At 34.7% G+C, this 20424-nt stretch overlaps 2 protein-coding genes across 3 annotated transcripts in view; one reads left to right on the top strand and one right to left on the bottom strand.

Moving 5' to 3' along the window:
• LOC149420385 (tripartite motif-containing protein 2-like) overlaps window positions 1–7698 on the bottom strand; it is a 249795-nt gene extending 242097 nt beyond the window's left edge. The window contains exons 1-2 of one of the 2 annotated variants that reach the window (XM_089636677.1): window positions 7474–7698; window positions 1673–1985 (exon numbers count right to left, since the gene is read on the bottom strand). In XM_089636677.1, coding sequence (XP_089492803.1) covers window positions 1673–1692 — 20 coding nt within the window. In that variant the 5' untranslated portion in view covers window positions 1693–1985; window positions 7474–7698. The remainder of the gene's footprint in view (window positions 1–1672; window positions 1986–7473) is intronic. The other variant, XM_089636678.1, reaches the window with a different exon arrangement.
• Window positions 7699–9100: 1402 nt separating this feature from the next.
• LOC149420384 (putative cytochrome P450 6a13) overlaps window positions 9101–20424 on the top strand; it is a 34461-nt gene continuing 23137 nt past the window's right edge. The window contains exon 1 of the mRNA XM_089636662.1: window positions 9101–9253. The gene's annotated coding sequence lies outside the window, so the exon portion shown is untranslated. The remainder of the gene's footprint in view (window positions 9254–20424) is intronic.

Below are 20424 nucleotides of genomic sequence, written 5' to 3'. Positions count from 1 at the left end.
TGGTCACTTATTTTGTAGAACAATTTCTAAAATACAAATTTAAACAATACAATAATTGGGAAACTTACTTAACCCAAATTTAAAAGCACTACTAATATTTTAGCCTAATATTTTTATTGTCCCCGCCCCCTTGACCTCCTTACCGAAAGTGTTCTGGCAAGGTGGACAACAGGAATGGTGTTTATGTTGAATATTTGTGAAGAACTGGAAAGTTTTTGCAGCTTATCATATCCTACTGGAGAGCAACATGTAGACATGAGACCTTCTCGTATCATCCGAGATAATAGTGATGTGGAAAAACTAAAATACTGGTTTGCTCTCCACCCTCCATTTCCCAAAACTGACAGTTTAATTTCTATCAGTAGTGGTTTACTGGCAGGTCCTGAAATTAATATTAATCTAGTCTCAAATGAAAGCTTATTAAATTTATAACAACTTTATTTCACACAATATTTGACGTGGGATGCGTATTTTAGAAATTATTTTACAAAATAAGTGACCATTTCGAAAAAATTTCACTTTTTGGGAAAAATTGCCTATTTTTGAAGAACTGTATCTTGAAAACCAATGGCTTTATATAGCTTGCTTTGGTCTTAAATTATAGAAAATTTAGTCTACACACCCTTCCTTTACTGAGATATTGAGCAAAAAATGAAAAAAATCTGAATATTTCCTGGTTTTTTAGGTCCACCGCCGCTCGCACAGCACTTTCAAAGTTGCAAATTTTTTTTTTTAATACTGCTTTAGGTCCTAACAACATATAAAAAATTCAGAATGACTGGACCTTTTGCAAGCACGGATGTACATCTTGACTGGACTAAGATAGGTACCACAGGATTTTTACCCGGTTGAAGGATCACAACCACGGAGGAATATACAGGATTTTCCAATAAGAGGTGTTATTTTGAATAGCCCGCTATTTCAGTAGATATTACTTTTGAAGCTGTCATTTTTGACATTTGACAAGTATAAATTACGCCATTAATAAAATTGGAACGATACACGCTTCAACAACGCATTGAAATTATTAAAAATCACTTGAGAGAATCAAATGCAAATCATCTTGAGTGATGAGGCCCATTTCCACCTCGGTGGCTTCGTCAACAAGCAAAATTGTCACATCTGTGGCTCGGAAAACCCAAGAGTTATTGTTGAAAAGCCTCTCTATTCTCAACGTGTGACTGTTTGGTGCGGTTTATGGTCCGGCGGAGTCATTGGACCTTACTTTTTCGAAAATGAGGCTGGAGCAACAGTTACGGTGAATGGATTGCGCTATCGATAGATGATTAATAATTTTTTATGGCCAGAATTGGATGGTATTGATCTAGACAACGTTTACTTTCAACAAGACGGCGCTACGTGCCACACAAGCAATGAAATCATTGATCTTTTACGATTGAATATCAAAATAACACCTCTTATTGGAAAACCCTGTATTTAGGTATCTCAGCAGTCAAGAGTCACCGGTGTAGATTTTTTTGTATCTAAAAAAACTATGGGTTAGTAATCTAAGTAAAACAGTTTGTTGATTCAATACTTCCACGAAAACGTCGTATACTATTTCGCAAAAACATAATATATGTACATATACAAAAATAATCCATTTCTTATGATTATTCCTAATTTTCCTACTTGCAACCCTAATAAGGACAACATGATAATGAATACTTACATAACTGAGCAGCAATTCATGCAGATTAGAGTCCCGGGCGCCTCTGAGCGCCTGGCGTCTTTACATTATACTCTTTATGCTAATGCATCTGCCAGTCCGACACTGTACCACGGGCTTTCAACTTTCGGCTTTCAGGACGTGTTCTTCTCAACTTTCATGCTCACCACGGGGAAGTCACACCACCAATACTCAATACTTAATTTACCAATGCACTGCACGCGATGGATTCAAAAAATAATTCACAATAGTTCAAAGGAAATTGTTTATTGTTAGTGAAACACTCATTAGTTTTCTATGTAAGGGTACTTATTTGCTGAAAGATTAGAAAGTTAGGTTAATTCAATCATTTTCCGTTTACAATTAGTACCTACCTACATAATTTACATCGTAAGTTAGGCAGAGCGAATACGTCTATCTTTGAACTAAGGAAAAGGTGCAGGTTATAAGAAGCGGTGGTTTGTTTCACCAAGAACTGTATAAATTTATAAAACCGTGAAATTTTTTCTGCGTGAATGGCATATTACTTTGCTAAAACTGACATTACTGTTTTTTGATTGTCTATACGGGTATATCAGGACGTACCCGACAGACTTTAACCAGCGATTTCTGAGTTTATTTGGAGTAAAAATGCAATTGTCATGTTGCTGTTCGGTGACACTTTTTTACAAAACATTAACAATAATATTTTTCTATCCCACGACGCTACTGGATACACCCTAACGGATCACGTGGTTAGTGATCATCAACATCAACATCAGCAGCAGACAGATAAGACGAAGGACAAAAACAGGTCTTTTTAACTGTCAGTTCAGTTACTACAGCACGGCCCGAACGGCCTGTATTAATAAAGATGGCGGTGGCTGAACTAATAAAGAATAAAACCTCAAATATAGTTATATGTATAGACTCATCCAATTTCAAATAATGTTCGAAGCGTCACCCTTCTTTCATTAGTTAGGTACCTATCTACTGTAAGAAATAAGTCATTCGTCTATCGACGGCGTCTACACGACTCTATTTTAGCTGTCGCTCGAAGTTTCCGGGTCATTGAGCAAAAGGCTTGAAGAAATTCTAAAGTAAGCTCAAAGAAAACTCCCTCTCGACTCTCTCCCCTCTATAATCTACTTCGGGGTCGTCTCCTTTCCACTTTACGAGACATCGTCATTAACCCTCGCTTGAATAAAATTTAATATTCCTTGTTAAAAGTTATAAAATATCTCCTACGGACCCGTTAAAACTTAGATAAACGATATCCAAAGTTGCGCCAAATTCCTCGATTAACTCGATTTCCTAAGGCATTAATTTTGTTTGCGAATAAAAACCACCAGTACAACCCAATTATTACTCAGCGTTCTTAAGGCTGGCCGCATACATACGTTTTCCGTATTCGATTTCCGAATTCGTTTTCCGTATTCGGAATTCCGTGAGACTAGCGCAATACATAGCGCAAACGTTCGTTTTTCTTCATTCGGAATGTATAATTACCAATTGTTATAATTATTATTAATAATTATTAATCAGTACCAGTGTTGCCAACAACGGCGATATATCGCCATTTAGGCTACCCAGAGCGAGAATCGGCGCCGAAAAAAATGTAAAAGGCGACTGGTCGCCAATTAAGCTACTTCAAAAATATCAATTTTAAACATGTCTCGAAATTCTCTATTTTATATTTTCTTGAAATTCTCTAACCACCCCCCCATGAATTTTTTATTTTCTGGGGACAAATTTTATCTTTTTGAAATTCTCTAGCCACCCCCCCCCCCATGAAATTGTTATTTTCACGTAAAAACATCAATTTTAAACATGTCCCACCTAACAGCAAATTCGGCTACTTTACGCTACCTTATGTATGAGAAACGGCGATATTAGGTCAAGATCCGTTGGCAACACTGAATTACTGAATGGAAATTTCCGAACGTTTGCGTAGACACAAACAAAATGTATGCAAGAGCTGCGTTCCACATTAGGTTTTTTCCATTCGGTTTCTCCGAACGCGCCGGCTTGCATTCGGAACGTGCGTAAGGAATTTGTTCCGTTCGGAACTAAAACGAACGTGTGCGGCAGTTAATGTATTTTCTACTGATTCCGTGCATTCGGATGTCCGAATACGGAAAACGAATTCGGAAATCGAATACGGAAAACGTATGTATGCGGCCAGCCTTAGGAGTATTTATAGCGAACCGTGGTTTGTCGACGTGTATCCTAAATCTGATTAATTCACAAATAATCTCAAACTCGTGGTGACATTATATAAGACGCCATTAGCAAAAAAATGATGGCATTAAATATACGAATATCTTTCGTAGACTTGTTAAAAGTTACGTAATATTATCTATCATTATATATCACTGTCGAAAATAGGGATGGGACCAATGACAATACAGCCTTGCGCGTACTTGTAATGCCTTTGGGACTGATTTTTGGACCAGCCTTTAATTAATACTTTTAACCCTAGTTGCGGTACGCCGATATATTGGCAAGACACTGTATGCCTTTTATCCAGGGTGTTAAGGGACCTACCTTGATTTCTGAAATTATTTGGAGTAAAAAATGAGAAAGAAATTTTGGAATCCAGTGACTTATTAGTGTTTTTTTCAAAACCAAGCAAAAAAAATTCTTCCACATGTCGTCATAGTTCACTCAGCCCAGTAACCGACCAATCCCTCAAGTCGATCCTAACTGAAATACCTCTCGATTTTTTTAATGTATTAAGTTGAAAAAAAAAACATGAAAAATGTCACCCGATTCCAAAATTTAGTAACATTTTTTACTCCAAATAATGTCAGGAATCACCGGTTAAAGTAAATTAAGTGTATCCCTTATCACCTTGTATATATTATAGGCTAGGCCGTAGAAAACATCTCAGCATCGGGAACATGTGTCCCTGTCACCTGCTCAATCGATGTTGGAAATAATATTAGCAATAACTTTTTTATTTAACAAATAAAAAAGGAGGCAATAATAAATATTAAAAATAGGATAACAAAAGATTTTTTAAATATTTATGTTGAGGGATCAGTAGGATTTATAGGCCCTGTTAGAAGTTCTACCGAGCCGAACCCTCTGATATGAAAATATCTGGAGTCGGTGAATTATTTTCCCATTTGATCTCTGGTGAGTTGACGTGTTGTTCTTGTATTGTTTGTATTTATTTTGCTTATATAATGCACTTACATAATGTTGATTGACTAGAAACCATTACTGTTTTAAAATCCCAGAGGAAGGACTACGTTTTGAAGAAAAAAATCCCTCGAAATCTACAGGTTGAAATATTATTTTTTTTTAAACAGAGCGTTTGCTAAATAAAATAAAGTATATTTACTCCCTGAAATAATGTAATATAATATAGTTGAACATTGATGATTTTATGAGTGCAAAGCGTGGTGTAGTTAGTGAAAGCAATGAATCAATTCTAATAACTCTAAAGCCCTTTTCCTTTTTTGAATTTTTACCGGTATTTCAATGGAAGATGGAGAGGAATTAGCGTTAATGATCTCTTGGGCACCAGTGCGTAGTCGGGAAACACGCAAAACGCGCGCTCAACATTTGTACATGGTTGACATTGATCACATCGAATGGTTTGTTTCTACGACTCGTTCTTGAGTTCGACAGCTCTGTGGAACGATTTGCTAGCCTTTGTATTTCCTCCCTCCTAAAACATGGTTCCCTTCAGGACCCATTTTCACTCCTTCCTGTTCTTAAACAAAATCCCCAAAGATGACACAGGCTCCGAAGGAAAATATACGAAGATTTAAAAAAACCATTTATATATATAAGTATCGCAACACCTGACTATTTTTTTTATTTTGTATTACACACTTTACAAATATAAGGCAAAAAAGTCACGATAAACTGGTTTTTAGCAGTTTGTCTAACGGGTTCTTTACATTATAAATCTTTTTTTTTTGTATTAGGCAATTCACCCTAAGGCTGGCCGCATACATACGTTTTCCGTATTCGATTTACGAATTCGTTTTCCGTATTCGGAATTCCGTGAGACTAGCGCAAACGTTCGTTTTTCTTCATTCGGAATGTATAAACGTCAGAACCAGTGTTGCCACCAAGGGCGATATATCGCCATTTAGGCTACTCAGAGCGAGAATCGGCGCCGAAAAAATCTAAAAGGCGACTGGTCGCCAATTAAGCTACTTCAAAAACATCAATTTTAAACATGTCCCGAAATTCTCTAGCCACCCCCCCCCCCATGAAATTTATTTTTCTGGGGACAAATTTTATATTTTCTTGAAATTCTCTAGCCACCCTCCCCATGAATTTTTTTTATTTTCTGGTGACAAATTTTATTTTTTGGAAATTCTCTAGCCACCCCCCCCACGAAATTTTTTTATTTTCACGTAAAAACATCAATTTTAAACATGTCCCACCTAACAGCAAATTCGGCTACTTTACGCTACCTTATGTATGAGAAACGGCGATATTAGGTCAAGATCCGTTGGCAACACTGAATTACGAATGGAAATTTCCGTACGTTTGCGTCGGCACAAACAAACTGTATGCAATAGCTGCGTTCCACATGACGTCATTAGGTTTTTTCCATTCGTTTTCTCCGAACGCGCCGGCTGGCATTCGGAACGTGCGTAAGGAATTTGTTCCGTTCGGAACTAAAACGAACGTGTGCGGCAGTTAATGTATTTTCTACTGATTCCGTGCATTCGGATGTCCGAATACGGAAAACGAATTCGGAAATCGAATACGAAAAACGTATGTATGCGGCCAGCCTAAAGAGAGTGCTTTGTAATTATTAATCTTATTATAGTGAGTTTACAGTTACATTTTTACAATTATATGTATAAAACAAAAAAAATATAGCAAAAGAAAATTATGAAAAACATAAATAACAATTTTAAAAGTCTTTAGAACAATATATCATTGTAAGCTAATACAAATGAATTCTTTCAGTGAGCCAAGTAAGTAAGTTCACCAATTGTTTGTTTTGGGCACAGTTTTAAATTTCAGCAGGTAACATATTAAAACAACTGGGAATCATATAGTTTAATGTTCTTTGTCCATATTTATTTGTATGCTTAGGTACAATAAGTCCTTCATTCAAGTTAAAACGAGAATTATGATTGTATTCTAGCCTGTTTATATATAAGGGGTTATTTATGTGCTGAAATATAATTTTGTACCACAGAATTACTCTCACTGAAAGAATTTTGAGACTCTGATAGAGAAGTATGGAATATTATATGTGGGTGGTTTATTAATAGTAGATATATTATAACAACATAGTATGTTTTTTTGTAAGGGCGACCGAGAAAGCGGCTCGTGGTACGGATTCACATTTAAATGTCAAAGAGAGAAAAAATAATAAAGTTAAAATAGGTTCATAATTTATCTAGTGCCGAGAACAGATGATCATATGTCAACACGTCTATCTGATTAACAACATCTCTAAAATTTCCAGATAGTTACAAATTTAAAGTTTGCGTAATCATTTTAAATTGAAAAGTATAGTATAGTATTAATACACAAGCAGTTGGCCCAACAAACCAGAAGTGAAAGAACAACAATAGCGTTAATTTTCCCGAACGTATTAATGATAAATAAGAAATATCCATTAGAAAACGTTATTTATTTTGCACTTTTTTAAGTAGCTACCTACTTAACAATAAACGATAAAAATATTTACTTGTACCCATATAATATTATCATGATGCGCACTTTTATTAAATGAATCCCTACAGATAATATTATGCAATTCATTGTGAATAAATAGTTGTGAGTGATGGAAAACTGAAGATTATAAATAATTAACTTGCCGATAATATTATGTATACATAATTAGAAACATGAAATAATCATGTCACTCCAACAAAACAATTCACTATTTTGACAGTTTAATCAACACAATAATTCAGTTTTACTGCGTAGGTACTTTGACATTCCCGCGAAAATTCATTTCCCGCTTTTTTACCAAAGTTGAAATGTCAGATTGAATCAAAAACGTATCACGCGTTTAAAACTAAAACATATACTGTTTCTTTGTTTTTGTTATTCACATTCACAACGTCCACACAGCGATCAGCTGAGCTTGGCAACTGAGAACTGAACCTCCCTTGCGATATGAGGGGTTGGCGGCAAGAAGACGGGGTGTTGCCATACGGAATGGGAGGGAAAACAAGCATCGATCGTCCTGCTACTTTTCATGAGTCATCAATTCCATCCAGTTGGCAAGCTTGTTGGTCAGAAAACTATTAAGCATTGTCAAGGGTAATATTTTTTAACTAAATAAAATCTAACTGTATATCCTTTTCAGGTTAAAAACCCGCAGAAATAACAGTAATTTTGATTATTATTGTCAGCCAACGGAAGAATTTGAAGTATTTTCTTCCGTTTGTGGATGATTAGCGACATCTCTGAAGTTTTTCTCGAAACAAATATGAAGCTTTTTTAGAAAAATGTTAATGCATTTGCATTAGGTGTTTTTAAAGCCGAATATACACAAACATACTGATGTGACATATCCTGTTACGTGGTAGCTATAATGTACATAGTTAATTATATCAAATAACGTGTTTTATGACGATATTTTCTGCTAAAATTTTCTGAAAACGTTTTACTATTCAGCGAGAACATAGACCAAATGTATCCAATTTACTATCATCAAAGCAAAAATATTGACTACTATTAGGCGTAGAGTGTAGACTATTGAGTCTAATAATTATTTCTAAAACCCAATAAATATACTTACACATTGTACACATAATAATTTCGTCTGCATAATCATAAATATGCATTAAAGTATTTTTTATTAAGTTTTAATTAATTAATATTTCATTATTTTTAAAGTAGGATTGGAGTTGTTTTTTTAGTATTCTGTCCAATATTTTTGAAAAAATATTGAGTATGCTTATTGGTCGATAGTTATTTATGTCATTTTTACAACCTTGTAAATATTGGTATAACAATAGCTTTTTTGAGAGCTGTGGGGAAAACGCTTTCAGTTATAGACAGATTGACTAGGTATGTTAGAGGTACGATAAGTTCTTTACAAATATGTTTTATTGCATCGGTTGTAATTAAGTCCTCCTCCGAAAATACATTTGATTTTAGAGAAGAAATAGTGTTTTTGATTTCATCAGTTGTGATTTGTTCAAACTCAAGCTATTATTTCTTCTAATTGTTCTAAATTATGCATCATGCTAAAATCATACCACTTATACCTATGGAAAAGCCCTACGGGCGTAAAATGCGTAAAATAAAATGAATAAAGAGAACGAGTGTTTACTTTATTATTCAATAAAACTGGTCGCAGTCAGTGCCCGGTGATATCTGCAGTTATTATTCGGCCATGCAGTAGTTTTGTGACCATAATCGTAATATAATTATATTTATCTTTGCTCGCCGAGTTGCGTGGATGTATGATAAAAAATAGTAGTGTTCAGTCGGTAGCAGGGAGAAGTTCGCAAGAATAGACGGGCTAAATTACTAATGAAAAACATTACTAAATACAGATCTAAACAGCAGGAGGCGTCGCTGATGAATATAATTGTCAATACAGTGCAAACATTAAATACATAGTTCGTTCTTTCGTTTGGCCGTTCGCACAGATAAGAGGTATGTTTGTAAATCTGAAAGTGTTTTTTTGTTTGTTTTAAAATCGGCAATGCATTTAAATTGAGTACGTACGTTAAGTTGTACGGATATTTCAACTTTTCTGTACAGTTGGGGGCTTCACCATTTAGATATTGTGCATACTAAAATAAACGGATTAAAAATAGTAAAACATCTGAAAAAAGCTAAATCAGCTTGACACACTTAACTATTCAGGCGGGCAAAAGAGGAACTAACAAACGAAATAATTTTTTTATATCCGTTTATTTTTTGTATCCATAAAATCAATATTATTTGATGACGTCACCGTCCTCAAGTAGGTCCAGTTAAGTAGGTTGATCTTAATAGCCCAGCTACACTACTCGCGAAGTTGATCGAAGTTGACCGAATACGATAGTGTGGGCACGAACTTCGCTTCGCTTCGGGCAACTTCGCTTCGCTTCGACCGACTTCCGATTGTTGTCGGTAAATGCGCCCGAGTCAAAGGACTCGAAGCGTCACGGCATAAATAAACCAATCACTGACTGATGGTTGGACTGAGTTACTCGCGAAGTTGCACGAGTGTGTGGGCACGCACTTCGAACTTCGGCTAACTTCGTCGAGGATTTCGTCGAAGCGTCGAAGCGAGTAGTGTAGCGGCCGCTTAACACCAACTACCTACCATGTTTGTGTAGTGTAGTAGTATGTGACTTAAGTTAGTTAGATCATCGGAATTTTATATCACTTGGTTGTGAATTGCGCATCAATATTATGGGGTATATAATACAGGGTGTATCGGCACGTACCCGACAAACTTTAACCAGCTATTCCTTAGCACATTTGGAGTAAAAAATGTTATGGGCACTTTGCTGTCCGGTAACATTTTTTTTTAATAAAAAAATTATTATTCATATTTTCACCACATGTCACCAATTTTTTATCCTTTGTCAAAGTTTGAAAACCCATCTGGCAATATTTTGTTCGAGTTTCGTTGAATAATGTACGTACGTACCTACGTTGGCGCGCTTTTACAATCACAACGAAATGGCACGGCACCATTCGTCTCATTTTTAACTATTATTATTTAGTGTGTACGAAAGAGCGAGGACACTTTTTGACACACTTGCTAATAACAGCTGTTGAACGCGAAAAACAATGCAAATGACAGTGACGGAGTGTGGATTTTTTTATTTATTTTTTGTTTTTAATGGAAAAAAAATATTACCGGACAGCAAAGCGCCCATAACATTTTTTACTCCAAATGTGCTGAGGAATAGCTGGTTAAAGTTTGTCGGGTACTTGCCGATACATCCTGTATATTAGAGTGCGTATAAACACGCGAGCCGAAATGCCGAGCTGAAACACGACCTACGGCTGGCCGCATACATACGTTTTCCGTATTCGATTTCCGAATTCGTTTTCATTCGTTTTCAAAAACGTTCGTTTTTCTTCATTCGGAATGTATAAACGTCAGTACCAGTGTTGCCAACAAGGGCGATATATCGCCATTTAGGCTACTCAGAGCGAGAATCGGCGCCGAAAAAATCTAAAAGGTGACTGGTCGCCAATTAAGCTACTTCAAAAAGACATCAATTTTAAACATGTCCCGAAATTCTCTAGCCACCCCCCCCCCCCATGAAATTTATTTTTCTGGGGACAAATTTTATATTTTTGAAATTCTCTAGCCACCCCTCCCCCACGAAATTTTTATTTTCACGTAAAAACATCAATTTTCAACATGTCCCACCTAACAGCAAATTCGGCTACTTTACGCTACCTTATGTATGAGAAACGGCGATATTAGGTCAAGATCCGTTGGCAACACTGAATTACGAACGGGAATTTCCGTACGTTTGCGTCGGCACAAACAAACTGTATGCAATAGCTGCGTTCCACATGACGTCATTAGGTTTTTTCCATTCGGTTTCTCCGAACGCGCCGGCTCGCATTCGGAACGTGCGTAAGGAATTTGTTCCGTTCGGAACTAAAACGAACGTGTGCGGCAGTTAATGTATTTTCTACTGATTCCGTGCATTCGGATGTCCGAATACGGAAAACGAATTCGGAAATCTAATACGAAAAACGTATGTAAGCGGCCAGCCGTAGGAATGGAACGAAGTAACTGCAAATAGCGTGAAACGTCGCTTGCGGTTGCTTCGTTCTAATTTCTGTCTATACGTAGCATTGTATGCACCACTCTAGTGAGTTGTGTTCAGTGATGGTTCAGTGCCGGATCAAGTTCTGTGGAGGCCTATAGGCAGTCAAAATGTTACCTTTTCCCAAACTATCTCCCATTCTGATCGTAACATACAGAAGGTTTGGTTTATCAAAGGCGAAATGTGTTAAATATTTTCAAGGGAAAGCTTGATGAACATACATGTATTTAACATTACGGCCGTTGTTCCTAATCCTAATGATCAACTGTTAAACCGAAATGTTGGTGGCTCAACAATCCTCAAATGCATAATTATGCTCTTCCCAATGCAACTTTCATATCAAGCTAGAGGAACCAAATAGCTGGATTAAACTCTGAATCAGTGAAATGGTTAGTTATAAAAAGTGTCAACAAAGTGAAAAATGACAGTAAAATGTCGAACGTCATTTTGTTCACGCATCCTTTTTCGTATTGTTTATTGCCAATTTTTTTATTATTTTAATTAATACGGACAGTGATGATAAAGATATTAATGATAACTAGCAGTTAAAAACCCGCTCCGCGGGTTTTTTTCTGCTAGGCCCTTCGGGCGGCACTTGGTTGGGCTTCGCCCAGTTTAAGTGATACTAACAACAATTATATTTAATAGGTAGATATTAGGTCATTCACAGAGAGAGGGTGAGTATATATTGTTAAATCACGGAACAGGAAGGAGTTTAGGCATATAAGAATGACAGTTGTTCGGCTAAAACTTTACCTTTCCCGAATAATTGCCTAAATGGCTAAATGTAAATTAATATAGGTAATTATTCGGAATCGCTGGACACGGAAAACTACGAAATATACCTTCTGATTTACCTTAATTACTATAAAAGGAATCGAACAGCATTTGGGAAATTTTTAATTTTAGCTTTTTAATTTTTAATTACGTAAAATGAAAATTCGCTTTCGCTGTATGGGATAACAGCCTGAATAATTTATGTTGATAACATTTTCTTTTGTCGGTATTCCTGAAATGAACGGCTAGAGACAATTGAAAAACGTAAATTAAAAAGTTATAATGTAATACAATATTCCGGCAAAATAGTGCCTACTTAAAAAACACAAATGATTTATTTCGCTATTATTATCATTATTATTTTATTTAACCTCACCTATAATAACCTAACCTAACCTACAATAATCCAGCCTAACCTATAAAAATCCAACCTAACCTATAATAACCCAACCTAACCTAACCCGTAATAACCTAACTAACGTTACCTAACCTAACATAACCTGACTAATCCTAACCTATAATAATCCAACTTAATCTAACCTAACCTATAAACTAACTTGAACTATACTAATCCAACCTAACCTAACCTAACCTAGCATAACCCAACCTAACCTATCCTAACCTATAATAACCTTTTTTTAAATATTTCCTTACTTGTAAAAGAAACCAAAATACCTTTATTTTATTTTTCGAGCTTGGCTAAAATAGTACCACCTACCTAGTATTTGCATAGAGTAAATGGTAAAAATTCTAGCCACTCATATCAGGAATACCAAAAAAAGAAAATATCATCAATAGAAATTATTCCGGCTGTCATCCAATACAACGAAAGCGAATTTTAATTTTACGTAATTAAAAATTAAAATGCTAAAATTAAAAAATTCCCAAATGCATTCAGATTCCTAAATCCGAAGAATTATGTCCAGCGATTCCGAATAATACCTTAATATAATGTATATTATATACCTGGCAAAATGATTGTTTTATTAAACATATAAGTACATGTCAGATTAGAGATTTGTTGACTAATTTTACAATCAACGAAGCGTTTCTATCTTCCGATTGTCTTTCATGTTATTTTATTGAGTTGGCAGTGCCTATACTTCCGCGTATTGTTAACTTCATGTCGGTGTTCTGTCAAATAGTGCGAAATTATTATTTACGTAAATAATATTAAATATCAATATTTTTCAAAATCGTACATGCAAAGACTTGTTGTTTATTGTCATTAAGTTGAATCAAATGTTTGTTTTATTTGTAAATGCGTATTAAAACTGTAGTTTCACGTAAATAATTACCGTTGTTTGAATAAATGAAATTGTACGTATTTGTATATCGCTCTTATGCGCTCTGTCGGCCAATAGCAAAACTACTCCAGCGGCCGGTAAAGGAGGGATTGACATTTTTAAGGAACCCTGGAATGTCTGATTCTTGACAGACGTCAAATATATAAAACGTAATTGTGGATAATTTTTACTGTAATGTAATTAATCCAATGCATTGTGAACTTTCTAAAACATATTTTCTTCGATATTATCTAAAAATTATTTGAGCAGAAAAGATGCTTTTGAAGAAATCTGCGGATCCTATTTTAGTATTAAATCGGGTCATAATTTTGAAGTTAGCGGAATTTAACCGAAACAAACAATTTAAATTTGACCAATCAGAGGGCCTACATCGTCCAGACGCTAGGACAATAATACTATCAGATATTTATAATAGATATCGCGGAATGGACGAACGTAATGTACGAGAATATCGAGTTACACAGGCGGCGACAGCAAAACATTGAATGATAACGATTTCTTTAACCGTTTTCGATTGTCAAAAATGCCGGATGATGTTAATGATGATGACTCGATAATATTAATTTTCCCATTCTGCGTGAATTTTTTGCTACTTTTGGTTTTATTTTATTCGAGTTGCTTAGTTTCACGTTAACACGCGGAGGCAAAACATTAATCGTCAAATTTGTATTAATGTATTTTCGCGCTTTCGCAGCATTAGTAAAAGTCAAGCTTTTGCTTTATTTTTAATATGTTTACGTGCATTTGTTAAGAAATATAAAAAATCGGTTTATGTATTAAGGTACTTAAAACAAAGTATCTGGTTTAATAATAAGTAAAATATTAACTTGTCAATATTAATTTAACATTAAAAGTTTTTACTTTGATGTCGTTTTATTGTCTATGAAAGTGGGCGGGGGCACTTAAGATTATCAACGATAATGCTGTTTGGAAACAGGGGAATCGAGCGTTATTGAATAAATGGCTTGGCTGATTGGAGCCTCAGATTGATCGATCTAAAAGTTGGGAACATCGACGTATTTGCTGATTAGATCTGAATAGCCAGGTACTTCCTCACCTTCCTCTTCTCAATCTCTTACCTCTACCCACTATCTTAGTTTCATTGGCGCCAAACGGTTGAGAGCAGTTGGGACTCTTGTGCGGTGTTCACAAAAATTGAAAATTGGTGTATCCATTGATTTAAAAAAAACATTTTAAGAAAGCTTTGTAATATTTTATTCGTTTATTGTGGTCCCTAATTACATGGACCTTGCATGGGGAAATTGTCTGGCAGTCATCTTGTATGACTAACTTTTAAATGACTTGTAGGTATGTGAAGTGGTGAATAATGAACTATCATAATTTTATTTGTCTTTTTAATGAAGGTATAACGGCTTATGACGTTTTTTGGGTATTTGATGAGATAAGGAATGGTATATGTCAAGGCTGCCCAACCCCATGTCCGCGGACCACATTGTGGCCCGTGAACGAATTATAAGCGGCCCGCGTGAACCATTTTCAAAATACCCGCCAATTTGAAAATTACTTGGATCGAAAATATTTTCGTATCATTCCATCATCCACCAGGAAGAGTTGTGTGCAAAGGACATAAAGTTGAATGATATAATGGAGCCGGTAGTACCTACGCTGCATAAATCACATACCTACGTTCAAAAGCTCTTCACAGACGTCAATTCAGAGTTTTATTTGAAGAAGAAATCAGCGAATTTGGAGAGTTACAACTGTATTGTGCTGTGCGATGGCTTTCAAGGAGAAACATGTTAAAACATTTCTTCGTCCTGAGAGAGCAGGTGTTGGAATTTTGCCACCATAAACTGTACTAAGTTACAGTCGTTTTAAAGCAGATTCCAGGACTTTGAAAGTACAAAACATTTTTTTAATCAATTCATAGGAATACTGGCGTTTCAATTTTGAAATAGTTTTGGATCTTTGGTTTTTCGAATCTTAATTTTGTAAAAAATAAATACCGCACATCTCTATGTACCTACCAAATGTCATAAAGGAAGCCACAAGCCTTAGCACTTTTCGTAGGACATGTGCTTTATATGTAAAAAATAATTTTTGATTGTTGAGCATACTCACCAATATTATTTTAGTCACCTAGATATCTTATATAATATAACTTTGTGTATTTATCTTTTTCTCTTAAAATGTAATTGTTATTTTTTGTTTTTTTTATATTTTCCTACTAGATGTATGAAAAAATTGGCGTGCATCTAAATAAAGATTCAAAAACAAAACAAACAATATGTCTGATTTGTTGCTACTGTCAACATTTGAACTGACTCCTAATATAGGAGAATTATTATAACAAAAACAATGTCAGAAATCACATTGATTGTACCAATTACTTGGATTTAGATTCTTGTTACATAAAATGTTGTTTCGTTATTTGGCAGTAGATGTTATTTATTTTATTATTTCAATAAACGACAATAAAATTTCAATTTGTTTATTTGTTTGTTGCATAAAACAAGACATTAAAAAGCTTAGGTAACAAAAATAGGAAACGTCAGTAGTCAGTGGCCCGCCAGTGACTTTTAAATCGTCAATTTTGCCCAACTGTTAAAAAGTTGGGCAGCCTTGGTATATGTCATTAAAAAATAAAGTAGGTTTTCGCCTTTTTATACATCTTTTTCCTCATCTAGCGGCTTCAAATTGTTCTCGGTTAGCTACGTCCAGGGCTTTTTAGGTTCATGCCTAAATAGCTCCCGGCCCATAGGCACTTTCTTACTGTGCGTTACGGTTAATCCGGCACTGGTTGTACTTCGGTATGATTAGCGCTTACTGCATGAAATTGGTATAAAATAACAATATTATCACTTCGCAGGGTTGCCAAGTTGAAATAATGACACCGACTATGCAAAAAATAATTATATTTAATAATCGAATATGATTTGAGATTTTCTCGGCCAAAGGTATTATAATGATTTATTTTGGGGTATTATGCCGAAGTGTTCACACCTACCCTAGTGATGGATACTGTAGCGCTGTACGAAACGTTGGCTAAAGAAGGAGATAGCGCAACACGGCATAATACCCTAAAAATAAATCACTATAATATTTAATTACCATTTTATTTTTGATTTACTAAACTGTAGGTATGAGTGTATAAACCTTAGTTGACTTTATCACATGTTTCGTTTAGACTATAATAAAAATTAAAACAGTATGATTATTTATTATTTCAGAGTTCGAAGGCAACGTGTGTCGATGTTATATATAAATACCATTTAAATATTATTTACATAATTATTGTACATCTATATACAAAGGTTATTAAATAATTTATCTGAATGTGATAATCTTCAGGACTGAATTCAAATGCGGATATATTCTCTGTCGAATTCCACTTGGTTTCAACTTAATTACTACAAGAAATAACTATTTATGTCAGGAAAATGGTAAAAGTGCATTAAAATTCAATTTTTTCTCAAAGTTAATTTTGAAGGTTAGGAAATACGCATAAAGTATTAAAATAACTCAAACTCACACCCTAAAAACCTATTTTGTATATGTTTACCTAAACTCCAGGCTTAAATAGTTGTCTCCATTAGATATTTAAGTTGAAATCAAGTGTTGTTTTTAAAGAGCCTTTTTCATGCAGCGGAATTCGACATGTTTAACCAAATGCGAAATAAAAAAATACGTGGCATAGGTATACCACTTATTGTGGAGCAAGGTATGTGCTCTCAGACTATTCTGACACATTTCAAATAGATAGTTTAGACTTCCTCAGAAAATCTTTCATTTCATTTTGTAATACATTTTATTGTTATAAAAATATTATTCTATTAATATCATTCCTCAAAATATTGATGTGGAAACATATGAACATGTTTAAAGCCAATGAATCAACCTAGATTTCACCGTTTATTCCATATTCTTAGGTTCTATAAATTTTACCGGGTTCCGACCTTTCAATTTCAGTTGATCAACTTTTATTGAAAGTCAAGATTTCTAACAAAAAACTTGGTCAACTTTGTTGAAAGAAGGTTCACTCTTGTCAATATGCTTTCAAGTGTCGAGTTGATCAACTAAAATCGAAACGTCTGAACCCGCTATTTGGCACATTATGTCCAGCGATCGCTCAAAACGTCTTCGCAAAGTTGCCATGATATAATAAGAAAAAACGCAAGTTTTATCGAAAACAGTAGCAGAATTTTGAAAAATAATGATAATATTGGACTAGGAAGGTTATTAAAGTAAGTTATATACACAGGAAATAGGTCAGGAACCGACCTTTGTTGTTACTTATTGTAGATGTTTTATTACAATAGGAATGGCATAATTATTAACAATGAACAATAGGCAAAATATTTTTTGTTTCATAAATATACGAGTAACATGTGGTGTGTGGTGTCTGCAATGAATACAGATTTATATTGGCACTATAAATATAACACGTAATGTGTAGTATCTGCAATGAATACAGATTTATATTGACACTTTAAATATGACATGTAGTGTGTAGTGTCTCAAATGAATACAGATTTATATTGACACTTTAGATATGACATGTGATGACATGTAGTGTGTAGTGTCTGCAATGAATACAGATTTATATTGGCACTATAAATATGACATGTAGTGTGTAGTGTCTGCAATGAATACAGATTTATATTGGCACTATAAATATGACATGTAGTGTGTAGTGTCTTCAATGATACAGATTTATATTGGCACTATAAATATGACATGTAGTGTGTAGTGTCTGCAATGAAGACAGATTTATATTGGCACTATAAATATGACATGTAGTGTGTAGTTCCTGCAATGAATACAGATTTATATTGGCACTATAAATATAACATATAGTGTGTAGTGCCTGCATTGAATACAGAATTATAGTGGGACTACAGGCAAGTTTTTTTTCCAAATCGCATGTTGTTAGTAAAATAAATATTTATGTTTCACTTTTTCCTCTCGAAAACAGGCCCAATTTGAAGTAGTGTAAAAAGTTCTCTTCGATTTTAAACCAAATGACGTCACAATAGTTGTCAATCTCTCCCCATCACAATGCTCCGCAAAGGCACTGCAAAACGGATCGAATGACGTAAGGGCGTATTATTTTAATTTGGGAGCAGGGTATGGTTACCGCCACCCCGGGAACCACTTATTGGATAATCAACGCCTCTGCCATATGTCACCCCAAGTGGTTCGCTACGTTTGGTGACTAAGCAGGGGTGACCGGGTTCATGGGGCGAGGTTTATCCGGGTCTTGGCGGCGGATGTGCCTGTCCACCAACTGCATGGCGGGCCGGGTCGGTAGAGACTAGTCGAGGGAAACCTTTTTGACCTACCTCTCCAACTGGACGCTCTCGGAACATCGCCTTACACTGCAGTGGGAGGGATGGATTCTTACGTCCGTCACTTCTGGACTCAGATTACGAGCCACCCTTCGTACCTTTTTTCTTCCCAGAACTTCCCATCCATCTTTTCCTAAAAATACCCTCCACACAGCATCACCAAATATGACATAGGTCTTGAAGAGAATTATTTTGCTAAGGGCCTTCGGTGGGGAGCTAATATAAAAAAGGGCGTTATAATCTCTTTATAAAAAAATACACTTGAATTTATTATTCGATTTATTCATTTTACTAGCTTTACTCCGCCATGTTGCTGTGCAGTCTGTCTGTGCGGATATAAGAACAATAACGGGTTTTACTTTTACGTCCAAAAGATAAGATGTTTAAAAAAATAAGTTTTTACCTGTCACAGGTGAGATCTATATAATGTGTGTAAGATATATATATATATATATATATATATATAAACACACACGTATTAAAATGCAAAATTGCATTGTTGAAATTGCATCGAATTTATGCATTTCAAGTTTCATTGACGGTGCTGCGACTTTAATTTATTATTATTTAATAGATATCAAAGATTTGTTGATATTTTATACACGGGTAAATTATTAAACAAACAATATATTTTTTTAAATGATTTATTCTTTTTATTTTCAATAATTATCATAATATTAGTATTGAATATTATATTATGTGATTTCTTATTTGTTTTAAATTTAAATGTGTAATGTATGTATAAGATTTTGAAAATTTATTATTATTGGTAAGGTGGCTTATCTAATTTTAAACAGATAAACGAATATTTAAAAACTCCATAGCTCATGACGTTGTCAGCTAAATATAGATGCTTTGACTTATAAATTAGTCAGAAAAGATGTGCTAATTTCGTAACGCCGAATTTCAACATTGTTTGAAAGGTAATAACCTAGGTACCTAAGTAAGCTTCAGCAAACACGCATTTTATTTCAAGCACGACCATTTTTGTACTTATTTTCCTACGGCTTACGGTATAAAATTTGTCAAATAATTAAATTAAATATTTTATTATCATGACGGTATGATTGTTCATAAAGTAATATGTAGCATAAAATTTAGTTTTTAGCAATTTTTGTTTATAATTACAAATTACGTAAAAAATAACTAATTGTTTTCCTCATATCTCCGCAAAACAGGATGCGAAATTCGCAGAGTCATCTTCTCTATTTGTGGAACATAAATTGCCAGCTAAATACTTTGAATATTAGTCAGTGCTGTGAAGAGTGAAGTGAATAACATTTTGGTCGTTGCTTGAATATCACTGAACATTGCATGGAGGTACCTACCCAACTACAGGTACCTAACTGATACCAAGGACACCTTGCTAATAAGAAATAGAAGCTTCTCAAATTGTTGAATTAATAAGTAAATAATATTTAAAATGTAGTTACGTAAGGACGGGTTGTTTCGGAGAATTTGAACAATTCATCAAATTTCAACGTTCATTTCTGGGTTCTGTGAATGTCTTATTCAAATTCTGTTTTTATATCATCATAGGCTAGTTGCATGACAGAACTGAAATAATAACAGAACTTGAAAAAATCTTTCACAGAACTGGAAAATTAACTTTGAAATTTGAAGAATTGTTCAAATTCTCCGACACA

This window comes from Hesperophylax consimilis, chromosome 10 (genome assembly GCF_061612785.1).
Source record: "Hesperophylax consimilis isolate HC1 chromosome 10, BYU_Hcon_1.0, whole genome shotgun sequence".
Lineage (NCBI taxonomy): Eukaryota > Metazoa > Arthropoda > Insecta > Trichoptera > Limnephilidae > Hesperophylax > Hesperophylax consimilis.
This window is presented reverse-complemented; position numbering and strand designations above follow the sequence as displayed.